Raw genomic sequence first — 18,588 nt, forward strand, 5'->3', positions numbered from 1 at the left:
CATCTCTGCAAAAAGAAAGAAGAAAAAAAAGCACAGGCATGTGAACAAACACATCAACATGCAGTGACTAAGTGAGCCTTGTAGAGATACACGGGGAGTTACGATTAATTTGTAACGTTAATTCGCTTTGTGTCGAGACCACTGATAGCAGTGGATTTATGCTTTGCTCCCTGTTGCTTGTGTGCGTGCTCTGGGTGATGCGTGTGTGTTTAGGGGCCTCTGGAACACCACTGCTTTACCGCTGATAGCAGGATCATGACGCTCATGTAGTCAAGTATGCCATTATCACTAAAGCGCGTGTAGATAGTCCACCTGAGTCCTCAGACATGATATTTACACATAAAGGGTGCTCAGAGATAAACAGCAGGGGGTACAGTACACTGTAGAAACAAGCTGGATACTGCTACACAGTCCAAAACACCAAAACATACGCCACGCTCATGTCGGCGCGTCTCTGCCACTGTAACATACTCCAACCTGCTGGCTTGTCGACTCAGTACAAAAGAAGTCAAGAAAAGATTAGATGATAGAGGGTGTAATTTTCTTAAATACGCACCAGCAAGTTCCCGGTCCAACATGTCGATAAAACTCTCAAGATCCCTTGTGTCTCCCAGCTTGGCTGCAGAAAGAGGACAGAAAGAAATGGAATTTGAGAAAGAAACTATAAGAAAAATAGAGCTGCAGTGGAACATTTTTGTAGAGAAAGGCAGCTCAGTTCAGTGGTAGCCTATTTCCTTTGGACCAAACGCTGAAGTTATCTAAGTCTCGGCATTACATAAAGTTTGAACTGAACACTCAAACTGAGATAAAGCTGATTTTAAGAGCTCCAAAAAAAGCCTTGGCAGCCTCGTTCCCACCAGGATCTCTCTGTTGTAAGCTTTTTCTGTGTAAAGCCAAACAAAATTGATGAAAAAATATGACTGACTCTTTCTGGTCACCTGATGTTTAACTTTAACAGTAGTCTGTGGATGCAACTGCAACAGCACTCATTAATCCACATGCGCATGCAGCCAAGAGCCGGTCTCATCACTGCATATAACAGCACAAATGACTCCACGCAGGAGCTTTGAAAGAAGAGCGCTGAGACGTCACAGCCACAGTGGAAGTTGCTTTGTTGTGTAAACCAAGACAGATTCCAGGGCATTGCAGATGCTTTCTGTGTAGCTCTTATAAAGTGATAGTGATCGCTGTATGAACTGAGGCTATCTAGATGGAGATGAGCTGATAGAAGGCTCCAGTACCTTTTGATGCCAGCGTTATTCCTGCTGTGTGGAGCTCCTCCTCACTGGTATTCAAACTGTTCCCCATAGATGGTTCACTGCCTGGGGGAAGAGAGGGAAGCAATGAGGGAGTGAAAGGAGATAACAAGCACTAAGGGCAGTCCTTGCAAATGATCAGTGACAATGACAAAACTCTAACATAATGCAGGAGTTGCACGTAATGATGATAACATGCGATAAAAAAAATTAAAAGGTAAGTGTTCGGCGCTAGTGACTCCCATGTGTCGGCCTTTGAAAGCAGTTTGTCTGTTGAATGGTTAGGGGGGCAAAATACTTTCAATAATGACGACACATGGGAGCAGAGGGGGGGGGGAACTGTTTCTTCTTTTATCTTATAACCGTCGACAAATGCAGAACAAAGGGGGGAAAGACAATTACACAAGATGGGATATCCGTAATTGCAGCTCATTCCAGTATACAGCTATTGTCACGAGCACAAACAGCCACTTTAATGGAAGTGTGTAGGGATGTGTCCTCTTGTACCACTAATTTCATGCAAATTAAATGTGTCAAGCTGCAGTTGTTTGGGCTGATAAAGGGGCTCAACTGGAGTCCACGGGGATTCCAAACAATGTCACTCACCAGCATGATGCACTAAATAATTACTTTCCTTCCCCCACACTTTGTACATTAGGCAGATATTATCTTAATCACTTCTCTAACGTATTCTTTTTTCTTTCTTTTTTTTTGAATAACTTACTGTAATCTGAGTCCTCGACTCCACTGTCTTCACTCAGCCCTGTGAGAGTTTTGGCCTCGTGCAATGCTTTCTGGTAAGCATGCGGTCTGCTTTGAGAAGGGGCCTTCAGCTCCTCCACCACATCCTGGAACTCCTGGAGCAACTCACCAAGCTCCAAGTCCAAGTCTGTGGAAAATGTGACAGCAGTTGGAAAGAAATCTTCAAGATGGACTCAGCTTATTTCAGCAGTAAAAGAAAACAGTAGAAACACTGAAATAAATATTTTTAAAGACTTGATTAAATATGGGGACCTGAGAATGTTTTAAAGGGCGTTTCAAAGATACCAAATTCCTAAACCTAAGAAATATACATTTAAAAAAAAGGAAAATCTAAAAACTACCAGCTGAAGTTTATGTCAGCGTGCTGCATCAGATAACTGGACATGTTCCCATATGGCATATAAAACAGTAGACGGACAGTAAAACACCTGGTCTGCAAAGTGTGATTAAAAATATATTTATATATATTACATCATAAATCAGAGTTGTACGCTCTCGGCTACTATAAAAACTTTTTTAGCGCCGGCACCATTATTTTAAAAATGGGTGTTGCATAAACGCAGTTTAGGTTTTCTAACATTTTATTAGGCTCACATAAATATCTCAAAGTTAAAATTCTTTTTGGAACACTAAAATTAAAACAACTTTGGTGTGTTTGGTAGATAAGTAAATACGTATGATTACAAAAAAGTACAACTACAAAAAGGATTAGGAATTTAAAATAAGTGTCACAGCGAGATGATTTTTAAATCTTCCTATAAAGCTTTTCTATCTTTTACATATATTTGTGTTTTTTTATCTGTTTAGTAAATTTAATAAAAGGCTGGGAAAACGTGCTCTATGATCCATCACTGAAATAAATTCAAATTATTGTCTCAAGCAGGCGTTGGACTCACCCATGGTGCTGTCTGAGGACATAGCGGGACGTGAAAGAAAAGCGCCACGAAGCTGCTGTGTGTCTGGGTTCAGAGCGGTTTGATGCTGACAGTACTACTGTACTTTTATTCTAAAGCCTTCCACACCCGCTCTGTGAGAGGACCTGCCCAGCCAATCATGTCACAGATTAAAAACCTCAGAGGTCGAGGGGACTGTAAGTGGAAATGGGGAGGGGGCGGAAAGTAAAACGAGGTTGTTACGCAAGTGAAAGAGAGTGGGACTGGAATAACCCATTAAATGCTGTAAGCGGGGCTGTGGGGAAAAATATCCGTTGGGGTTTTAGATGAAGACAGAAAAGAGGGGTGTCAAATCCTCGAGTTATTCCGTTTTGGGTAGGCGGCGTAATGCGGGGGTTTGGGTTTTATGTACATTAATATTAATATTATTATTTGCCCGATATAATTTCCTGGCTGTGACACAAGCAATCTTAAACACAGGACACTTTGATAGGAAAGAGAAGTGTCGCACACACTCCAAAACAAAACTCGGAACAACAAACTTTATTCTTCTTTCTTCGCGCACTACTCTGCTCTGTCTGTAGGGGGCCTTAGAGAGCAAGCCGATGGGCCATGCAGTACTTTGGAACTGTCAGGGAAACTTAAAATCCCTGCTGTGAAGCAATACCACACAAATAAATGCTGTATAACCAGTCTTGTTCTTTGATATCTTGAGATCTCAAGTAAATGTATCTTCCTTTCATGACTACGGGTCAAATTTCACCATCCGTTTACTGTCACTTAACAGCGTGATGATTAACCCTAAAGAAAATAAGCATTTTCTTTTTTCTTCTGTTTTTTTTTTCTTTTCTTTGCGTTTCGGTTTGTTTTTTTGTTTGTTTGTTTTGTTTGTTTGTTTGTCTTGTTTTTTGGCACATGAAAAAAGCATACCAGAGGTTACATACTGCACTCTCAAATGTACTTTTATTGTAACTGAGGAGTCATTGTTTCTTATGACAGTTTACATCTACGTGCACTTTATATCTATGCACGAGCATGTGGACATATATTTATATATATTCATAAATGTGTTTGTGTGCAGGCTTGCGTGCGTGCAGTTGTAAGTAATTTTAAGCAACAGTGCATTCGTAGTTCCAGCTTAATACACATGAATTCAGCTCAGCCAGGTAAACCTGTTGTTCCTCCATCTTCTCATGTGGCAGCCTGACAGGAAGGTAAGTTTTGTAGGAGGAGCATAATTATGCCTTCAGCAGTTTTATTTTGCTGCCTCAGTCCTTAGCATTCACTTGCTGCTGGGAACTTGGCTAACATGTGTGAGGGCCATGGGCCATGGGACTCCTGATAATATGAATTGTGCCGGACTACTGCAGGTAAGAGCCAGCTGAGTTTATCTCTTTTGATGGTATCTGCACTGTATTAGCGTTTCTAATTGAGTCATATATTGCAGCAACACACGAATGTGCTCGGTGTATTGTACGGCATCATGTTCTAAAGAGGTGTTAAATTGTATGACCCTTTATTCATTTTTAATAAAGAATGTCTGCTTTGATATTTTCCTTTTATTTAAATTCTCTGTGTTATTTGTTTACAAGAGCACTTGGTTGGAGATAAGTGAGAGGGAGGCATCGAATTACTTTATTGTGCAGCTGCTTGCTTTTAAAAGAGCTCACTGAGGCATGAAGTTTAAATTTTATCACCACGTTGAAAACTTTTAAATAACTTATATCATAAGTTTTAAATAGAATAGTGTAACTCTACAAAGACTACTGCTCACTGGTTTTTTTGTTTTCTGTCTTTGTCAGAAGCTGCTGATTGTGGTTCACATCAGGCAGATCATATGTAGCTCTCTCCTGTTTTCCGTCCCAGAGGAACTGGAGCCTGACACTCTGGTTGGATCACTTAGTAAAAACTTTTCTCCTCCATATCAGCTCCTGCCCCACAAGTACCTGAGGATGGACATAAACACGGGGAATTTCTACACCACTGAGTTAAAGATGGATCGCGAGGCCATCTGCCCCGCAGAGAAAAAAGCTGAGGAATGTGTTACTTTATACAATGCCATCGTGGGGCCCTCAAAAAACCTTATACAGTTTTCTGTGATCATAGAGGACATCAATGACAATGCGCCGCATTTTGAAAATAACAAAATACACCTTGGGGTGCCCGAGGATACGACCGTGGGGACCAGTTTCCTGCTAGATACTCAGGCTCTGGACAGTGACACCGGTCCTAATGGAGAGGTGCAGTACCACCTAAAAGGCTCTGATGGAGCTTTCGGTTTAAAAATCGAAGAAGACAGCTCTTTAATTATGTTGGTTGTAGAAAGAGCCCTGGATAGGGAAACTCGGGACCTGTTTCAGATGCAGCTAGTGGCCACAGACTGTGGTGTAGACCCTTTAAGTGTGTCTGCAGATTTAATAGTCACAGTGACAGATGTCAACGACAACTGTCCAGCCTTTAGCTCTGATAGCCCACACAGTGTCACCATCCCAGGAGACTCTCGGAAGAACACAGTGGTCACTCAGGTTAGAGCCACAGATCCAGATTTAGGCCCAAATGGTGATATCGTTTACTCCCTCAGTCCCAAAGTCTCTGAGCGGGTCAAGACGCTCTTTAGCCTCAACAGTCTCACCGGGTCCATCAGCCTTACACGGGACCTTGAGAGCGACAACTCAGAGGAGCTCGTGTTGAAAGTGTTAGCCAGCGGCCATCACTGCCCTCCAGCAGACACTCAGGTAACCATATCCGTGCTCCCCAAGGCGAACCAAGAGCTGACGATCAAGATCGGGTTCATAGCGGAGCATCAAAACCAGACTATGGTGTTACAAGAGAACCAGCACCCCACTGCCTTAGCCGTTTTAGAGCTCGAGGGTGACAGCATCTTTAAAGACTTATTTCTTGCCATTGAAGGTGAAGTGCCTTTCACTTTGAGCCCACAGAATGGCAAGTATCTGCTTTCCACATCAAAGCCCTTAGACTATGAGATGGATCGTGAACATCATATTTCCGTGGTAGCACGCGTGAGATCAGCTGAGGGATCTGTGATCGTTCCTTCTAGACGTGTAGTCACGGTGCTGGTGGCAGACATCAACGACAATGCGCCATATTTTGTACAGCCTCAATACGAACTCCAAGTGGAAGAAAACAATCAGCCAGGAATGTCACTGCTTCAGATCTCGGCTTCAGATTTAGACAGCGGAGAAAACGGCATGGTGACATACAGGCTTGAAAACTACAATCCAACCATGTTTAGCATTGATTCTGTAACAGGTCAACTCTCTCTGCTGGTTCCTCTAGACAGGGAGCAACAGAATGTACACAGACTCACTGTGTTTGCTCGGGACAGCGGCTCTCCTCCCTTGGAATCCATGGCCACTGTATCCATTCACGTTCGTGACCAGAATGACAATCCACCTGTTTTTCTTACCCCTCACTTCATCTTTTTCATTCCTGAGAATGTTCCAACATTATCCCAGGTGGGGAAGGTGGAGGTGAAAGACCCAGATAAAGGGGAGAATGGGACAACAGAATTGTATGTTGTAAACAGCAGTGCACCTTTTGTTGTGGATAACACCCAGGGGATGCTACGCACCACTAGGAACTTGGACCGTGAGACAGAAGACCGCTATGAACTCTACCTGTTGGCCAGTGATCACGGCCAGACAGTTGCTTTGACTTCCACTGCCAGAGTGACCATCTTTGTGGAAGACATCAATGACAACCAGCCAAAAGTGATCCTTCCCAGCAACAACTCCTCATGCCTAACTGTCTCTCCAGGTACCCTGGCAGGTGCCACGGTAGGAAAGATCTATGCCATCGATGAGGACTCTGGACTGAATTCAGAGATTACTTACTCAGCTACGGCACCAGAGCTTTTGCAAAACAGAAGTCCCTTTCAGATCGATTCAAGGTCAGGGAACATCACCTTAAGCCAACAGCTCCTTCATACAGACCTGGGAATGCATCACCTGTTCATTGTGGTCAGAGATGGGGGTAAACCAGTTCCCCTTTATACCACTGTCTGGATGAATTTGTTGGTCAATGACAGCACAGAGCCTTGCCACTTGGACGGGGTGCCCACCTGGACAGGGACACTAAACTTGGTTCAAACCCCTTCAAAGGAACCGATCTGTGACGTGGAGACAGCCAGATTTTCAAAACTGATTCTGTTAATAGGCCTGGGTATGATGCTGGTGTCCACATGTTTGTTTGTGGCCACAGTTATTTGCTGCCTAAAACAGAGGAGTAGAAGTCTGAAAATGAACAAGAGAGCATACACTGAGGCGAATGAGATTCCACTCAGGCTCAAAGACAAATATTACTCTGATTAAGAACAGCAAGCAATGTGTAAAGCTCACAGTCTCAAAGATAAAAATGTCCTGTGAATTAAATGTATTCTGTGTATTTGTCAAGGGCTTCTTGCATTGTAATAAGTCATTGATTCAGTGTGATGCACGGTGTATTCAAACATGTCGACTGCAAAACTGACAGGTTCTGTAGAAATAAAGTTGATCCATTTTCTGATAATGGAACAAGCATATACACGTTGACCTGATAAGTGAAATATGTCAAGCCATCCACAAAAACGTATTCCCTGACAATTCTCTGAAAAAAACAACTAAATTCAACTGTATTTCACAGATTTATTCCATAGCAGGCCATCGGTAAGATACCAGCATTACAGACATTATCTTTAAGGATTATTGCCCATGACCCCTGCGGGTAGAAAGATTGAAGTAATGGTCTGTTAGGTTGATTGGTCCTTTCTCAGATTTCTGACTGAGTGATAGAGAGTCTAAAGTATTTAGACACACAAAAGGGTTTAATGTTCCTCGGTTGGGGAAGTGATGAAAGTCTCTCAAGAAGTAACTCTGAGATGAGCTCAGGAGGCAGAGGGTGGCCACGGACAGGTGAGAGGCGGCAGAGGGAAGGCACAAAAACATCTCAAGTAACCGCCTCACACCTGTTACTTGATAGCACTGCTTTTCACCCACAGAGCTGGATCGCACCAACAAGGCAGAAAAAACCCCAAACCTACCGTACTGCACCCAGTAACCTGATAACAGATGTTTGGAGTGAAATCACACCGTGTTCAAAGACACAATTACAAAAGACACTTGCTCTTGTGTTTTACTGATGCATTTGCATGCTGGAGAACAATTGAAATATCAAACCAGGTTAAGTGATGCATAAAGTATGAATGAGTCAGGCTGAAACGTGTTTGCAAATCTGTCAACACACAGTCGAGCACAGAGGGCAGGGTAATTGTTTCAGCTTTCTCAAACGAAAAAGCTCCCCCACCTTTTAAAATCATCTTTACAGTATCATAAACCATTAAGAAATCCTTTGAAGCTACACCTGCGTTAGAGAGAAGAAGGGAAGCAGAGACTCGGTGCCTGTAAAACACAATGTACAACAACCTGGTTAGTGGGGAACAAGGCTTGTATAACATGAGTGGTGCCTCTCTGAGGATTTCAGAGCTGGCGGCTCAAAAAATAAATAATCTATTAACACTTCGGTGTGAGATTTACTATATCAAATGAGAAGAAACAAAGACTGCTACATAAAAATTACAGACTAACAGCAGATCTTTACATAAAAAAACATGTAGAAATGTATATTAAAGTATATTTATTTTTATTTTATGGGGGGGGGTTGTTTGTTTTTTTTTACATAATTTATTGATTGTTATTGGCCAATTTTTAGCCCCAACTACAGTCCACTGGGGGACGAAACTAAACCCAAACCCTTACAATGCTGTTGCAGGGCAACGCCTGCCATCTACTGGGCGCAAATGAAGCAAAATAGGGCTAATTTTGTTTTTACATTTCTGGTATTAGGCCAGAGGGAGGAGATGAATCAGAGCACAGTCTCTCACTGCGACACAGTCAGGTGCCCTGGGATCAGGAATGTTTCCTTGATGTGCACAAAAAGGACATTTTTATCTTAATCATGTTCCCTTTTTCTGCTTCTTATGCTGAACATTTGATGGATGGCTATATAGCACAAAAGAGAGCTGTCGTGACAGATAAGTGATTGCATATTACAAAACGAAAGGGACTCATTGAAACTCTATCTTGTTAGGTAAGATCGCTAAAAAATAAACACTTCTCATAAGTGTGCACATGTTTATAGTTTTCCTTTCGCTGGAACATTCCAAAAGAGGTAAAAAACAAAAAAAAACAAAAAAAAACCGTGACACCGTTTATTTGGGTTGCTGGGATGCCACTTCAGTCACGGTAAAGTGTATCTCACTGCAAACAGATGATATCTGTCAATTTCCTGTAAGAATATCACCTGAACGCTCAAAGGGCAACACCATGATAGCCAGTGTTATCTCAATCAGAGGTCGTAGACCGTCTGAAACAACAAGCTCGACTCAACATGATGTACGACTCATTCCTCATTTGCCTGGACATGTTGGCATTTTGACTTTTAAGACAAAAAGGTCTTAGCTAACCACTGTTTGTCCCCACACACACGAGAAGAAGAAAAATCTATTCTTCTCTGTGAGCACGTCTGTATGCAAATGAGCGTCAACAATGAACTTAGTAAATGTCCGCAAGTTTAAGGACCCCCGGCCTCCTCATCATTTCTGCTCCTTGAAGTTCATTGAAAAGCGACATTGTTTCTTTAAGGTTGCACTCGCAGTCATCGGCGGGTCTGTCCATTGTTGGGGGGAACAGAACAGCGAGTTGAGATTGATATACGGGGGCCGGAGACAAGTTGCGCATATCATCAGCGGACCAGCTGCAGTTCGGGCAGCGAGACAGTAGCCGACAAGTCCTTGAACGCATCTTTCCAGACATGGGTAAGAAACTTCACACAGACTAGAGTCTACCTTTATTAGCTTGTAGTATGTTCTTATTATCACTTCTTTTCTTGATTGTATGCGATTGTTCTGGGAGGGAGGGGAGCAGTGAGAGGGCAGCAGAAGTTATTAAAGTGGGGGCTCTCTTTTTTTGTCAGTGTAGAGGTCGGCTTCTTACCGGCTGATATTATGAGATTTATTTCATGCTTGAGATGGCAGGGCTACTTTTCAGACGAGCCTTGTCGCATTTGCTTTCGCTCGCAATCCTTCTCAATTTTTATAGAGGCGATTTGGCCCCAGCTTTTGCATTTTCAAGACTATTCCTGCAGGGCTTGTCTTTTCATTTGGGTCACAATCAAAGAGCCAGAGAGGGCCGCAGTGATTCGTAATTGGCTAATTGGCACAAGGTGCATCTGAAGGCCGGCCTGATTGACTGACTGAGGTTAGTGTTAAAACTTATGGATTATGCTGATACAATGTGTGTGTATATTCTCTAAAAGAAAAAAAATCTATCTATATGTACTGTATATAATTTATTGTGTAGCTATGTTATTCACAATTTCTTGTCAAACTCTGTGTTCTGTGCACAAACCCTCGCTATGTGAATCGCATGCAATCAGTTTGCATGTCTGGTCATGCACAGACACCCAACAAAGCTATGCGTTTGCTTAAAGAGCCATCTATTTGCCCCTCCGGCCATCTGTGTTTACTGCAATGGTACCAGCTACAGTCTGCCTGCTTCTATTGTGCATGTCTGTGTGGATGCATGTACACATTTACACAGTTCCATTGTTTGTTTCTAGGTTTGCTTTTTCCATCCTCTTCCAGCACTGGCAGCTCCCCACTATCATTTTCTTGTTCCTGTGTCTTCTTAGTAGGAAGTCTGGTGAATATGCTTGTGTGTGTGCCCGCAAAGCACAGAGGTGCCTCTGGCCTTTGTTTGCTTGACATTGGTGGCCCTTGTACCCCCATGATGGTGTGGCACAAAGACTGTTGTCTCTCCAGTCACAAAAGCAGCCACTCTTTCTGTTTCGCTTTGCCTTCTCCTCAGCGTCCTCCCTCTTTTCTCACACTCTCCATCCTGGCTGGTGAATGGAGTCAGGGTGTGAGATGGGGTCAGAGTCGACACGTCCCCATGCCCGTGGCCCTTGGCATCCATTCAAACAGCACATGACTAGTGGGGGGAATGCACAGACTTAATAAGCAAACTTGTGTTTACAGCTGCAGCTTGATCAATGCTGACATTTTATCTTTAAAAGGTTGCTTTGGCTGGCTTTGTTTTTCCTTATTGTATTTTTTACCCCTAGTATTATGTAGGTAGGTTTTTGGGTTGTCAAATTTCATGATTCTTATCTCTGGGGTTTTCTGTCGCCACCAAGTTCAGCTGTATTTTATGCCAAATGCTGTGTTCGTGCTATGAAATCAGATGATAACCTTTTTGTCTACTCCCAATCATGAAAATTGACAGAAGCCCTATATTTTTAATTATCAAGGGTAACATGAAATAGTTTGTGTAGAAAGGATCTGCTGTTGGATATTTGGGGCATGAATCACACAAAGTTAACTCTCAGTTGCACGTGTTTAGATTGAAAGAACGATCAATAAACTGTTCTGCAGTTTTAAGCAGCACAAACAAACACAAAAAACTATTTAGCTTGTCTGTGCTGGGGTGGAAGCAACAATCTCATAAAGGGATGTCTTAAAACCAGAACAAATGCAATCAAAACTATCTGCATGGCACAAATCGGAGTTCAGTGAAAGTAATTTTAGTTGAACAGATCATTTTAAAAGTTGCGGCACAATTTAATTTTCATTAGCTTGAAAGAGTGAAAACATATTTCCTGTCCTTGGGAGAAAAAAACCATGCAGTATATTCTTTAATATTTCGTACGTTTTAATGGTGTACTATGTCTTTCCGCTGTTCATAATATGCTTTGTTTTCCATGGCGCTGCATGTCGACTAATAGGTTGCTATGAGTGCTGTATGCGGTGTTTGGGTGGGGTGCCGTACTGCTCCCTTGTTGCCACACTTCTCTGCTTCTCTGGCATTGCCCTCTTCTGTGGTTGTGGGCACCAGGCACTCACAGAGACAGAGAGGCTCATCGAGACATACTTTGCACGTAACCTTCAGGACTACATAACCCTAGCCTACATGTAAGTCGTCCTACATTTCCATCATCGAAGCGTGATCAAACCTGATCTTCAGACTTCTCATGATTTCGTCTGTATTTTGAAGGTTTAACCCTTTTAACCTCTTAACGTTTTCTTTTTCCTTTGCCACTCTCAGCATTCAATATTTCCAGTATGTCATCTATGGTTTGGCCTCCTTTTTCTTCCTCTACTGCATTGTGCTTTTGGCCGAGGGCTTCTACACTACGAGCGCTGCAAGGCAAACCTTTGGAGAGTTCAGGAGCACCATGTGCGGCCGCTGCCTCAGCTCCTCGGTGAGAGGGCCCTGAGTGGGAAAAGTAAAAAGGATTGGACAGATTGGATAGGATTTAATACATATATCACTCCCTGGTGGGTGGTGAGCTGAAAAATCTTAAAGCTCCTAAAGAAGAAAAAATCTTAAGGGACATGCAAAGATAAGCATACAGTGAGTGTTTGAGTGGTCTAAGACTTGAGTAGTTGGAAGAGGAGGCAAAAAGGGAGATAAGTAGAACTAACCTGAAAAACAAGCGTGGCTATTAAGTGAGTCACGCCTCATAAAAACACTCTGAGATTGTGTGCATCCATTTAATATGATAATGCACCCTAATCTGTGGCCTGCTCTCTCCTTGTGCAGTTTATAGTGATGACGTATGTGCTCGCTGTGCTGTGGCTGCTGGTGTTTGCCTTCTCGGCATTGCCAGTCTACTTCTTCTACAACATGGACGCTACCTGCCACACTATTGATATTCTGACTGAGACCCCAGCAAGTATCAACCAGCTTTGTGTTGATGCGAGACAGTACGGTAAGAGGAACTCCCATCGCAGTCAGTGTTGGGCCTCCTCATGCAAAATCCATTCACATAAGGCAAACCTGTTAACACACGGCATATTTATCTTACTGTAAACAAATCTCTTGAAACGGCCATTTCCAGTGATGATTTCTTGCCAAAGAATTGGGAAAATTAAATCCTGATTATGGTTTCTGCTATAACCTCCACTGTTCAAAAACTCTTTAGCACGCTCGAGGTCAACAGCCATTCCCACAGCTGTCTGAGGCTTAACCTAAGGACATAATGCAAACAATATAACAATTAATACAGAGACAAAGCAGCTGGAGGGGAAACGGTTATGAGGCTATTACTGTGGCAAAACTATTTGTGCGTGTAGTTTTGCTACAGTAATGGCCTCATAAACAGTAGGCCACACACCTTGTGTTGACACTATTAGCATGCTAATGTAGTTAGCTGAGGTGCTTGCAAATATATTGTTGCTCGTGGTCAGTGGTGGGAAAACTCAACTGCCAAAAGAGGCATTTTTGAGCAGTTTTTGACCCCCAAAAGTTTATATGGTGTGACAAAACTTATTTGATCTTTTAACACATGTGAAATGATTAGTTGGCATTTTGCATTTGTGAAACTGGAACAAAGAAAAAGTCTACACCTGCACTAGTTGGAGAATACGTGCATTTCATTCATCAGTCAGTGTTTTTGTAAATGAATCAAATTAAAATCGGTCTACTTTGATGATAAAACATTTTGCATCATAGTAAAAAAAAAAAGGGGGGGGGCAGTTTGAGTTTAATTCTGGTTAAAGTCCTTGCTGAGATCAGGCTTACCAGTAAGCCAGCAGCATTAGTGGTGAAAGCTCTAAATTCTCTTTTTCCTCTGTGGATTTACTTTATTTGGATTTGAATGCATAAAACTATAAGGACTCAGAACTACTTATTTATGTATACAGCCATACAAGCCACTGCAGTCCGACTTCAGCAAATTTGAGAGGATAAGGTGCCATGTGATAGTCAAACACTGTGATGTACATTTTAGGTACCAAATTATTAAAACTTGACCTTAAATTCTGTGTTTATAATTGGAGATATATTTTTTTTATAATCAAGAATTGCCTAAAGCTATGATTTGAAAAAAAAATTACTATTGCTCATTTCCATTTTTCACTGGAGCCACTTAAAATAGCCTGACGAGCCCAATGCAGCTCTAGAAGGGTTCATGAACCCTGCTCATGCCTTTCTGAATTATCCACACTCAACTTTAGTACAAGTTGCATGGTGTCAAAATACATTGCCTAACTTGTAGATACATTCATTTGGATGTGTGACTCAGTGGCGACAGCTTTTACTGCACACTGGCATTTCGTGTTAGATTCGTAGTTTTTCCTGTTCTTCTTCCTGACGCCTCACATCTTGTACTTGAGTCTCCCTGAAGGCCTAGCTCTTATAAAGTTTATGTACTAGGAGGCATTTTCATGCCATCCAGAGCTGGTTGAGACTTGTCTGCTGCCTTGATTGCGCTCTCTATGGCACCTTTTATTTAGTTTGGTAACATTTGTGAATGATTAGCAGTAAATGCAAAAAGTGCTCCTGAGGTCATTGGGATCTCATTAGTTTTGCAGCAGTTCTGTCATATATCATAGTGCTGATCAAATTAAAATCTCAGCAAGGCAAAGACACTGGAGGGAAAAGTCAGACGAAATCCAGAGGGGAACATCAATCTCTGTAGGCTACAGAGTTTCGTGGCAGCTCGCATGCCACTTAAAGACATTTTTCCTAAAATCCCCCAGAACGTCAGCTTTCATTCATGCTCCGTGGGCTATGTTTTGTACAGAATTTCATAGCAATCCACCTAATGGCTGTCAAGATATCAGTCCAGACTAAAAGTGTCAGCAGACCCACAGCACAACGCTGCGATCCCTGGAGCCCCAGAGTGTGGCTAAAACACATTTGCCACACAATGAGGCACACTGTTGCACTGAGTGATTTGTTCTTTCATTACACTGTCCTGAGGGTTAAACACTCGCTAACACATCAAATGTGCGTATTAATTTGCAGCTGAAAATAGTCCCCAACATACACACACACAAACTCTTCTGTTTGGTGGAAGTTTAATAAATTTTAACATGCCTGGCTCTGTGGTTTGATTTGAGCGCCGCAGACCGTGAAAGTCAAAAAAGATTTAGAATGAACAAATTAATTGATTTGTTGTGGACCTTTAATGTAATTTTACAGGCAGCAAGAACAAAATATAATAATTCTATCTTTTTATGTGCAATTGAGTGTTATATTTGAGTACATAAGTTAATTTTTTTCAACAGGACTCTTGCCATGGAATGCAGTACCAGGGAAAGCTTGTGGTATGACCCTGTCCAGTGTCTGCAAGACAAGAGAAGTGAGTACGATAATATGAAACAACTCGAGGTCTGCTGTCATGTTGTACAATTTGACTGACATAACACAAATACAACATGTTGTATTCACTAACAATAATCTCCCCCTACTAGTACCGCATGACCTACGACCTCTACATCGCTGCCTTTGCCGGCGCTGGCATCACGCTCCTGGCTCTGGTGAGTGATTATGCTGAGGTTGAGGCCAGTCTGGCTGCAGTGTGGTAATATAACACTGGTGTTATGGCTCATGTGACTTAGTGACGCTCAGAGTGTAGGCGACAAGGCATCTCAGGCATCCATGACTGATGACCTCTGTACTGTTGCTCTCTGTTCCTCTTTGTCAGCTGATGCAAACATCATAATAATGCTGTAATGTCTGGTGTTCCAGCCATGCAAGCAAATTGTGCAGCCATTATACTCACATGCTTCATTACAGAAGCTGTTATGTTCGTCTTATTTTCTGATTCCTCTTGTTTCTCTTTGTCTTTTCATAGCTGACCTATACTATGTCAACCACCTATAACTTTGCCGTTCTGCGGTATCTGGGGAGAAAGGGCATAGGTGCACGGTGTTAGGACCCAGCTTCCTGTCTTTTCTGGCTTCACCACGAATCGATGGCAACTCTTCTTTTTTATGTGATGTGCACACTACTACGTCTGCTCCTGGATAAAAATTTTTTCTAAACTTGTTATATTTTTACTTTTCTTATTATAAGGAAGTTTTTTTTTAATGGTTTTATGTTTTTTTTGTGGGTGTAATTTCTGCTTTGAAATCGTACTTTCATTTTTTCTGATGTTTTTCAATCTGTGCCAAAATATTTGTGAATTATTGCTCTTGTTACTTGCCAAGTTCAATGTTTGAAATGAATTTCTGCCTCCCGCTGTACTCACAAATAACACAACTTTAACAAATTACCATATGTATTAAATGACCACTAAATTAGAAGATGTGCAGGTAGTTTGCAGCTGTTAATAAGAATTTGGGATTAGAGGTTACTATGGCTACCAACCATCACATCTGGCTGCCATGGTAGCAGACAAGCATGCACTTGCGGTCTTATGCTGACCTCCCGGACTTTTCTCACGGGCCGGAGAAAAGCTCCAACAATGGAGTCATGTCTTTCTTAAAAGCGAACCAATAAGAAGCCAGTTCTGGGGCCACCTGCACCATTACTCTCTGCCAGGGGTTATATTGCATGTCAAGGGACAGGGTCCTCTGGACAAAGAGAGGGTCAGACCTCTCCAGAGCCACAATGTAGCTCTTCTGGGACAGCAACAACACACACATACAACTCGTCCACATGCTGCTGCATGGACCCCACCCCCAACACCAACACCATGTAAAATGGATTCATGGTGAAGGGACAAAGGGGAATTTTATTTTGAATAGTTTCTTATTGACAAAGGGACAATTTGTTTTTGTTTAGATCTAGTGAGGTCTGAAATTGTTTCTCATAATGTTGAGATGGCAGAAGCACTAGGTGCTAATACTTGAAGTAACCTCATAATATAAGCCCAAAACCACTTTGTTGAGGTGTGATACCCCCTGCTGGTAATGAATGGCTGAGGTACTTAAATAGAAAAAGGACAGGTTTGTTTTGTGTCTAATTCTTTAGGGATTTTGTTGTAGTTATTGTATAACACTTGTTTTTCACTTAATGTAGCTTTTTTTTTTTTAAACATCTGGATATTCCTAACAAAACCTTTTGAATCCTAAAAAGTAGACTTAGTGGAAGCTTAGCATAGCTTCTAATATTGGATGTGTCATGTTGCAGCAGTTTCATTTTCATATGTCAGTAATATTTAATTTAAAAAGAAGAAGAATGCTTTGAACTGTTTGTACACATGGCCTCTGAAAACATTTGTTTGTAGACTTTATGAAACCTCAGTGTCTGGTGTATTATCAGAATGTGAAGCTGATGGTTCATCCTTGGCTTTTTGCCACATTAGGAGGCCAAGGTATTTTGTAAGGTGTTTTGTATTCTCTCCTCGTGTGTCCACAGGTGCACTGTTCCCTTCACTTGGCTGTGTACCAAGTCTACCTGAAGATGCTACGACACAGGGCAAAAAATGAGGAGAGAGGTTACGACCTGTATAGGAGACTGCAGAGGGACAGAGGAGGGATACTGCGCTCTCCGTACTCTGAGAACAACCTGTCTGACACCTTGTGAAAGGACATTTTGTAGTAGTTTTGGTAACAAGCTTTCTGCAATAACTGTAACACCAGAGCGTATCAACAAATGACACTGTTTTGTAGATTGTTCCACTTTAATAATATTGTAGAGGCATATTTCAACAGTTGGGGCATGATACAAAAGCAGGGTTTTTTTTTCTTAACCAAGCATTACAACTTCGTATTTATCCTTATTTCAACACAATGTGCTGCATGTGAATAATTTCTATAGATTATGTACTTTTTCCTTAAAATGTACTTTTGAAGGCAAATGTGAAGATTTTCTTTCCTGCATGAATCTAATTTGACAGTATGCAGCGGATCCTTCTAATGAAGGGAAAATAAAAATGTAGCACATGGTTTGATTTTTGTTTATAATGGAGAGGAACACCATTCACCACCAGGTTCCCACACATAGTCATTCAGTGACACTCAAGGATTTGATGCAATTTAAATACGGCACAGTTTGGGGTTAAATCTGAAGCTGTTTTTCATTTGGGATATTGCTCCAAAATCCAGATGCTTCATTTTAACCTTTAAACGTTACAGATATCTGCTTTAAAAAGTGAAGTAGCTACTGCTAAAAGGGAACCAGTAGTATAGAGATGCATTTTAGTGACCTGTTAAGAGATTAAAAACAGGTTTAGGTATTGTTTTTAAAACTTTAATAACACACTCAAGGATTTTCAAGCAACATGTACCAAAAAAAAAAAAAAGAAAAATAGGGTCTTTATTTGGTAGTTTGCATGATTTATTTGTAGCCAAGCACTGGAGCACATTCGTGACAGGCTTCTACTCAGCAGTGCAATAAGAAGGGAAGTTTTTCATTACAGTAACACAGAATCAAGATGAACACACTTAAGTTTCACACAGCTTAACTCGTACTCCTTGGCTGAGCACTGAAGGGGGAACGGATGTTAGGTGTTGTTTTGTACATCATTATAAAATGAATACAATTTACACAAGGACAAGCCCACAAAAAATAAAAAATCAGCTTTTACATTCAATATTACAGCAACATTAAAAAAAATACTGACATTAGGCAGGACTGCAGTGACACAGGAGATGGTATCGTGATACTGAAGGTTATAAATATTGGATTCTCAGGCATGTCAGACTTCAGGTAATTGCTGAGATGAGCTACATTGTTGAAACAGGATTAAACTGGAATCGTATTGTAAGACATCAGCCTTTTGTCTCATTACAGAAACATTAACACTGATAATAAGCAGAAAGCCCTCATTTTTGCTTTGAATTAATGTAGACTACCAGCCTGATATTAAAAGCCCTACTCACTTCACAGTTAAAAAAAAAAAACAAAAATACCAGTACTCAAACACACAATCAAATGCATGAGCTGTTG

General features: G+C 41.5%; 3 protein-coding genes across 6 annotated transcripts; 2 read left to right on the plus strand and 1 right to left on the minus strand.

The window, feature by feature from the left end:
* Positions 1-48: 48 nt before the first annotated feature.
* Positions 49-3,107, minus strand: LOC102192434 (regulator of cell cycle RGCC). Its single transcript, XM_013913579.1, has 4 exons — positions 2,915-3,107; positions 1,981-2,145; positions 1,242-1,322; positions 49-619 (listed from the first exon to the last, which is right to left on the minus strand). The coding sequence occupies exons 1-4, from the start codon at positions 2,934-2,936 to the stop codon at positions 351-353; spliced, it is 537 nt and encodes a 178-aa protein (XP_013769033.1). The 5' UTR covers positions 2,937-3,107; the 3' UTR covers positions 49-350.
* Positions 3,108-4,198: 1,091 nt separating this feature from the next.
* pcdh20l (protocadherin 20-like) lies at positions 4,199-7,326 on the plus strand. 2 transcript variants are annotated; one of them, XM_005719714.1, is made up of 2 exons: positions 4,199-4,281; positions 4,714-7,326. In XM_005719714.1, exons 1-2 carry the CDS (start codon positions 4,234-4,236, stop codon positions 7,240-7,242), a joined length of 2,577 nt encoding a protein of 858 aa, XP_005719771.1. In that variant the 5' UTR covers positions 4,199-4,233; the 3' UTR covers positions 7,243-7,326. The 2 variants fall into 2 exon arrangements, with proteins under 2 accessions (XP_005719771.1, XP_005719772.1); XM_005719715.1 differs by having other exon boundaries at positions 4,717-7,326.
* A 2,142-nt stretch (positions 7,327-9,468) lies between these two features.
* Positions 9,469-17,585, plus strand: plp1a (proteolipid protein 1a). Of its 3 annotated transcripts, none has more exons than XM_005719711.2 (7): positions 9,469-9,722; positions 11,690-11,876; positions 12,010-12,166; positions 12,508-12,676; positions 14,979-15,052; positions 15,165-15,230; positions 17,056-17,585. In XM_005719711.2, exons 1-7 carry the CDS (start codon positions 9,719-9,721, stop codon positions 17,221-17,223), a joined length of 825 nt encoding a protein of 274 aa, XP_005719768.1. In that variant the 5' UTR covers positions 9,469-9,718; the 3' UTR covers positions 17,224-17,585. The 3 variants fall into 3 exon arrangements, with proteins under 3 accessions (XP_005719768.1, XP_005719770.1, XP_005719769.1); XM_005719713.2 differs by lacking the exon at positions 17,056-17,585 and adding an exon at positions 15,548-15,775 and having other exon boundaries at positions 9,473-9,722; XM_005719712.2 differs by lacking the exon at positions 9,469-9,722 and adding an exon at positions 9,765-10,164.
* Positions 17,586-18,588: the final 1,003 nt, after the last annotated feature.

The sequence above is a fragment of the Pundamilia nyererei genome, unplaced genomic scaffold (genome assembly GCF_000239375.1).
Source record: "Pundamilia nyererei isolate P.nyererei 1_Seehausen unplaced genomic scaffold, PunNye1.0 scaffold00001, whole genome shotgun sequence".
NCBI lineage: Eukaryota > Metazoa > Chordata > Actinopteri > Cichliformes > Cichlidae > Pundamilia > Pundamilia nyererei.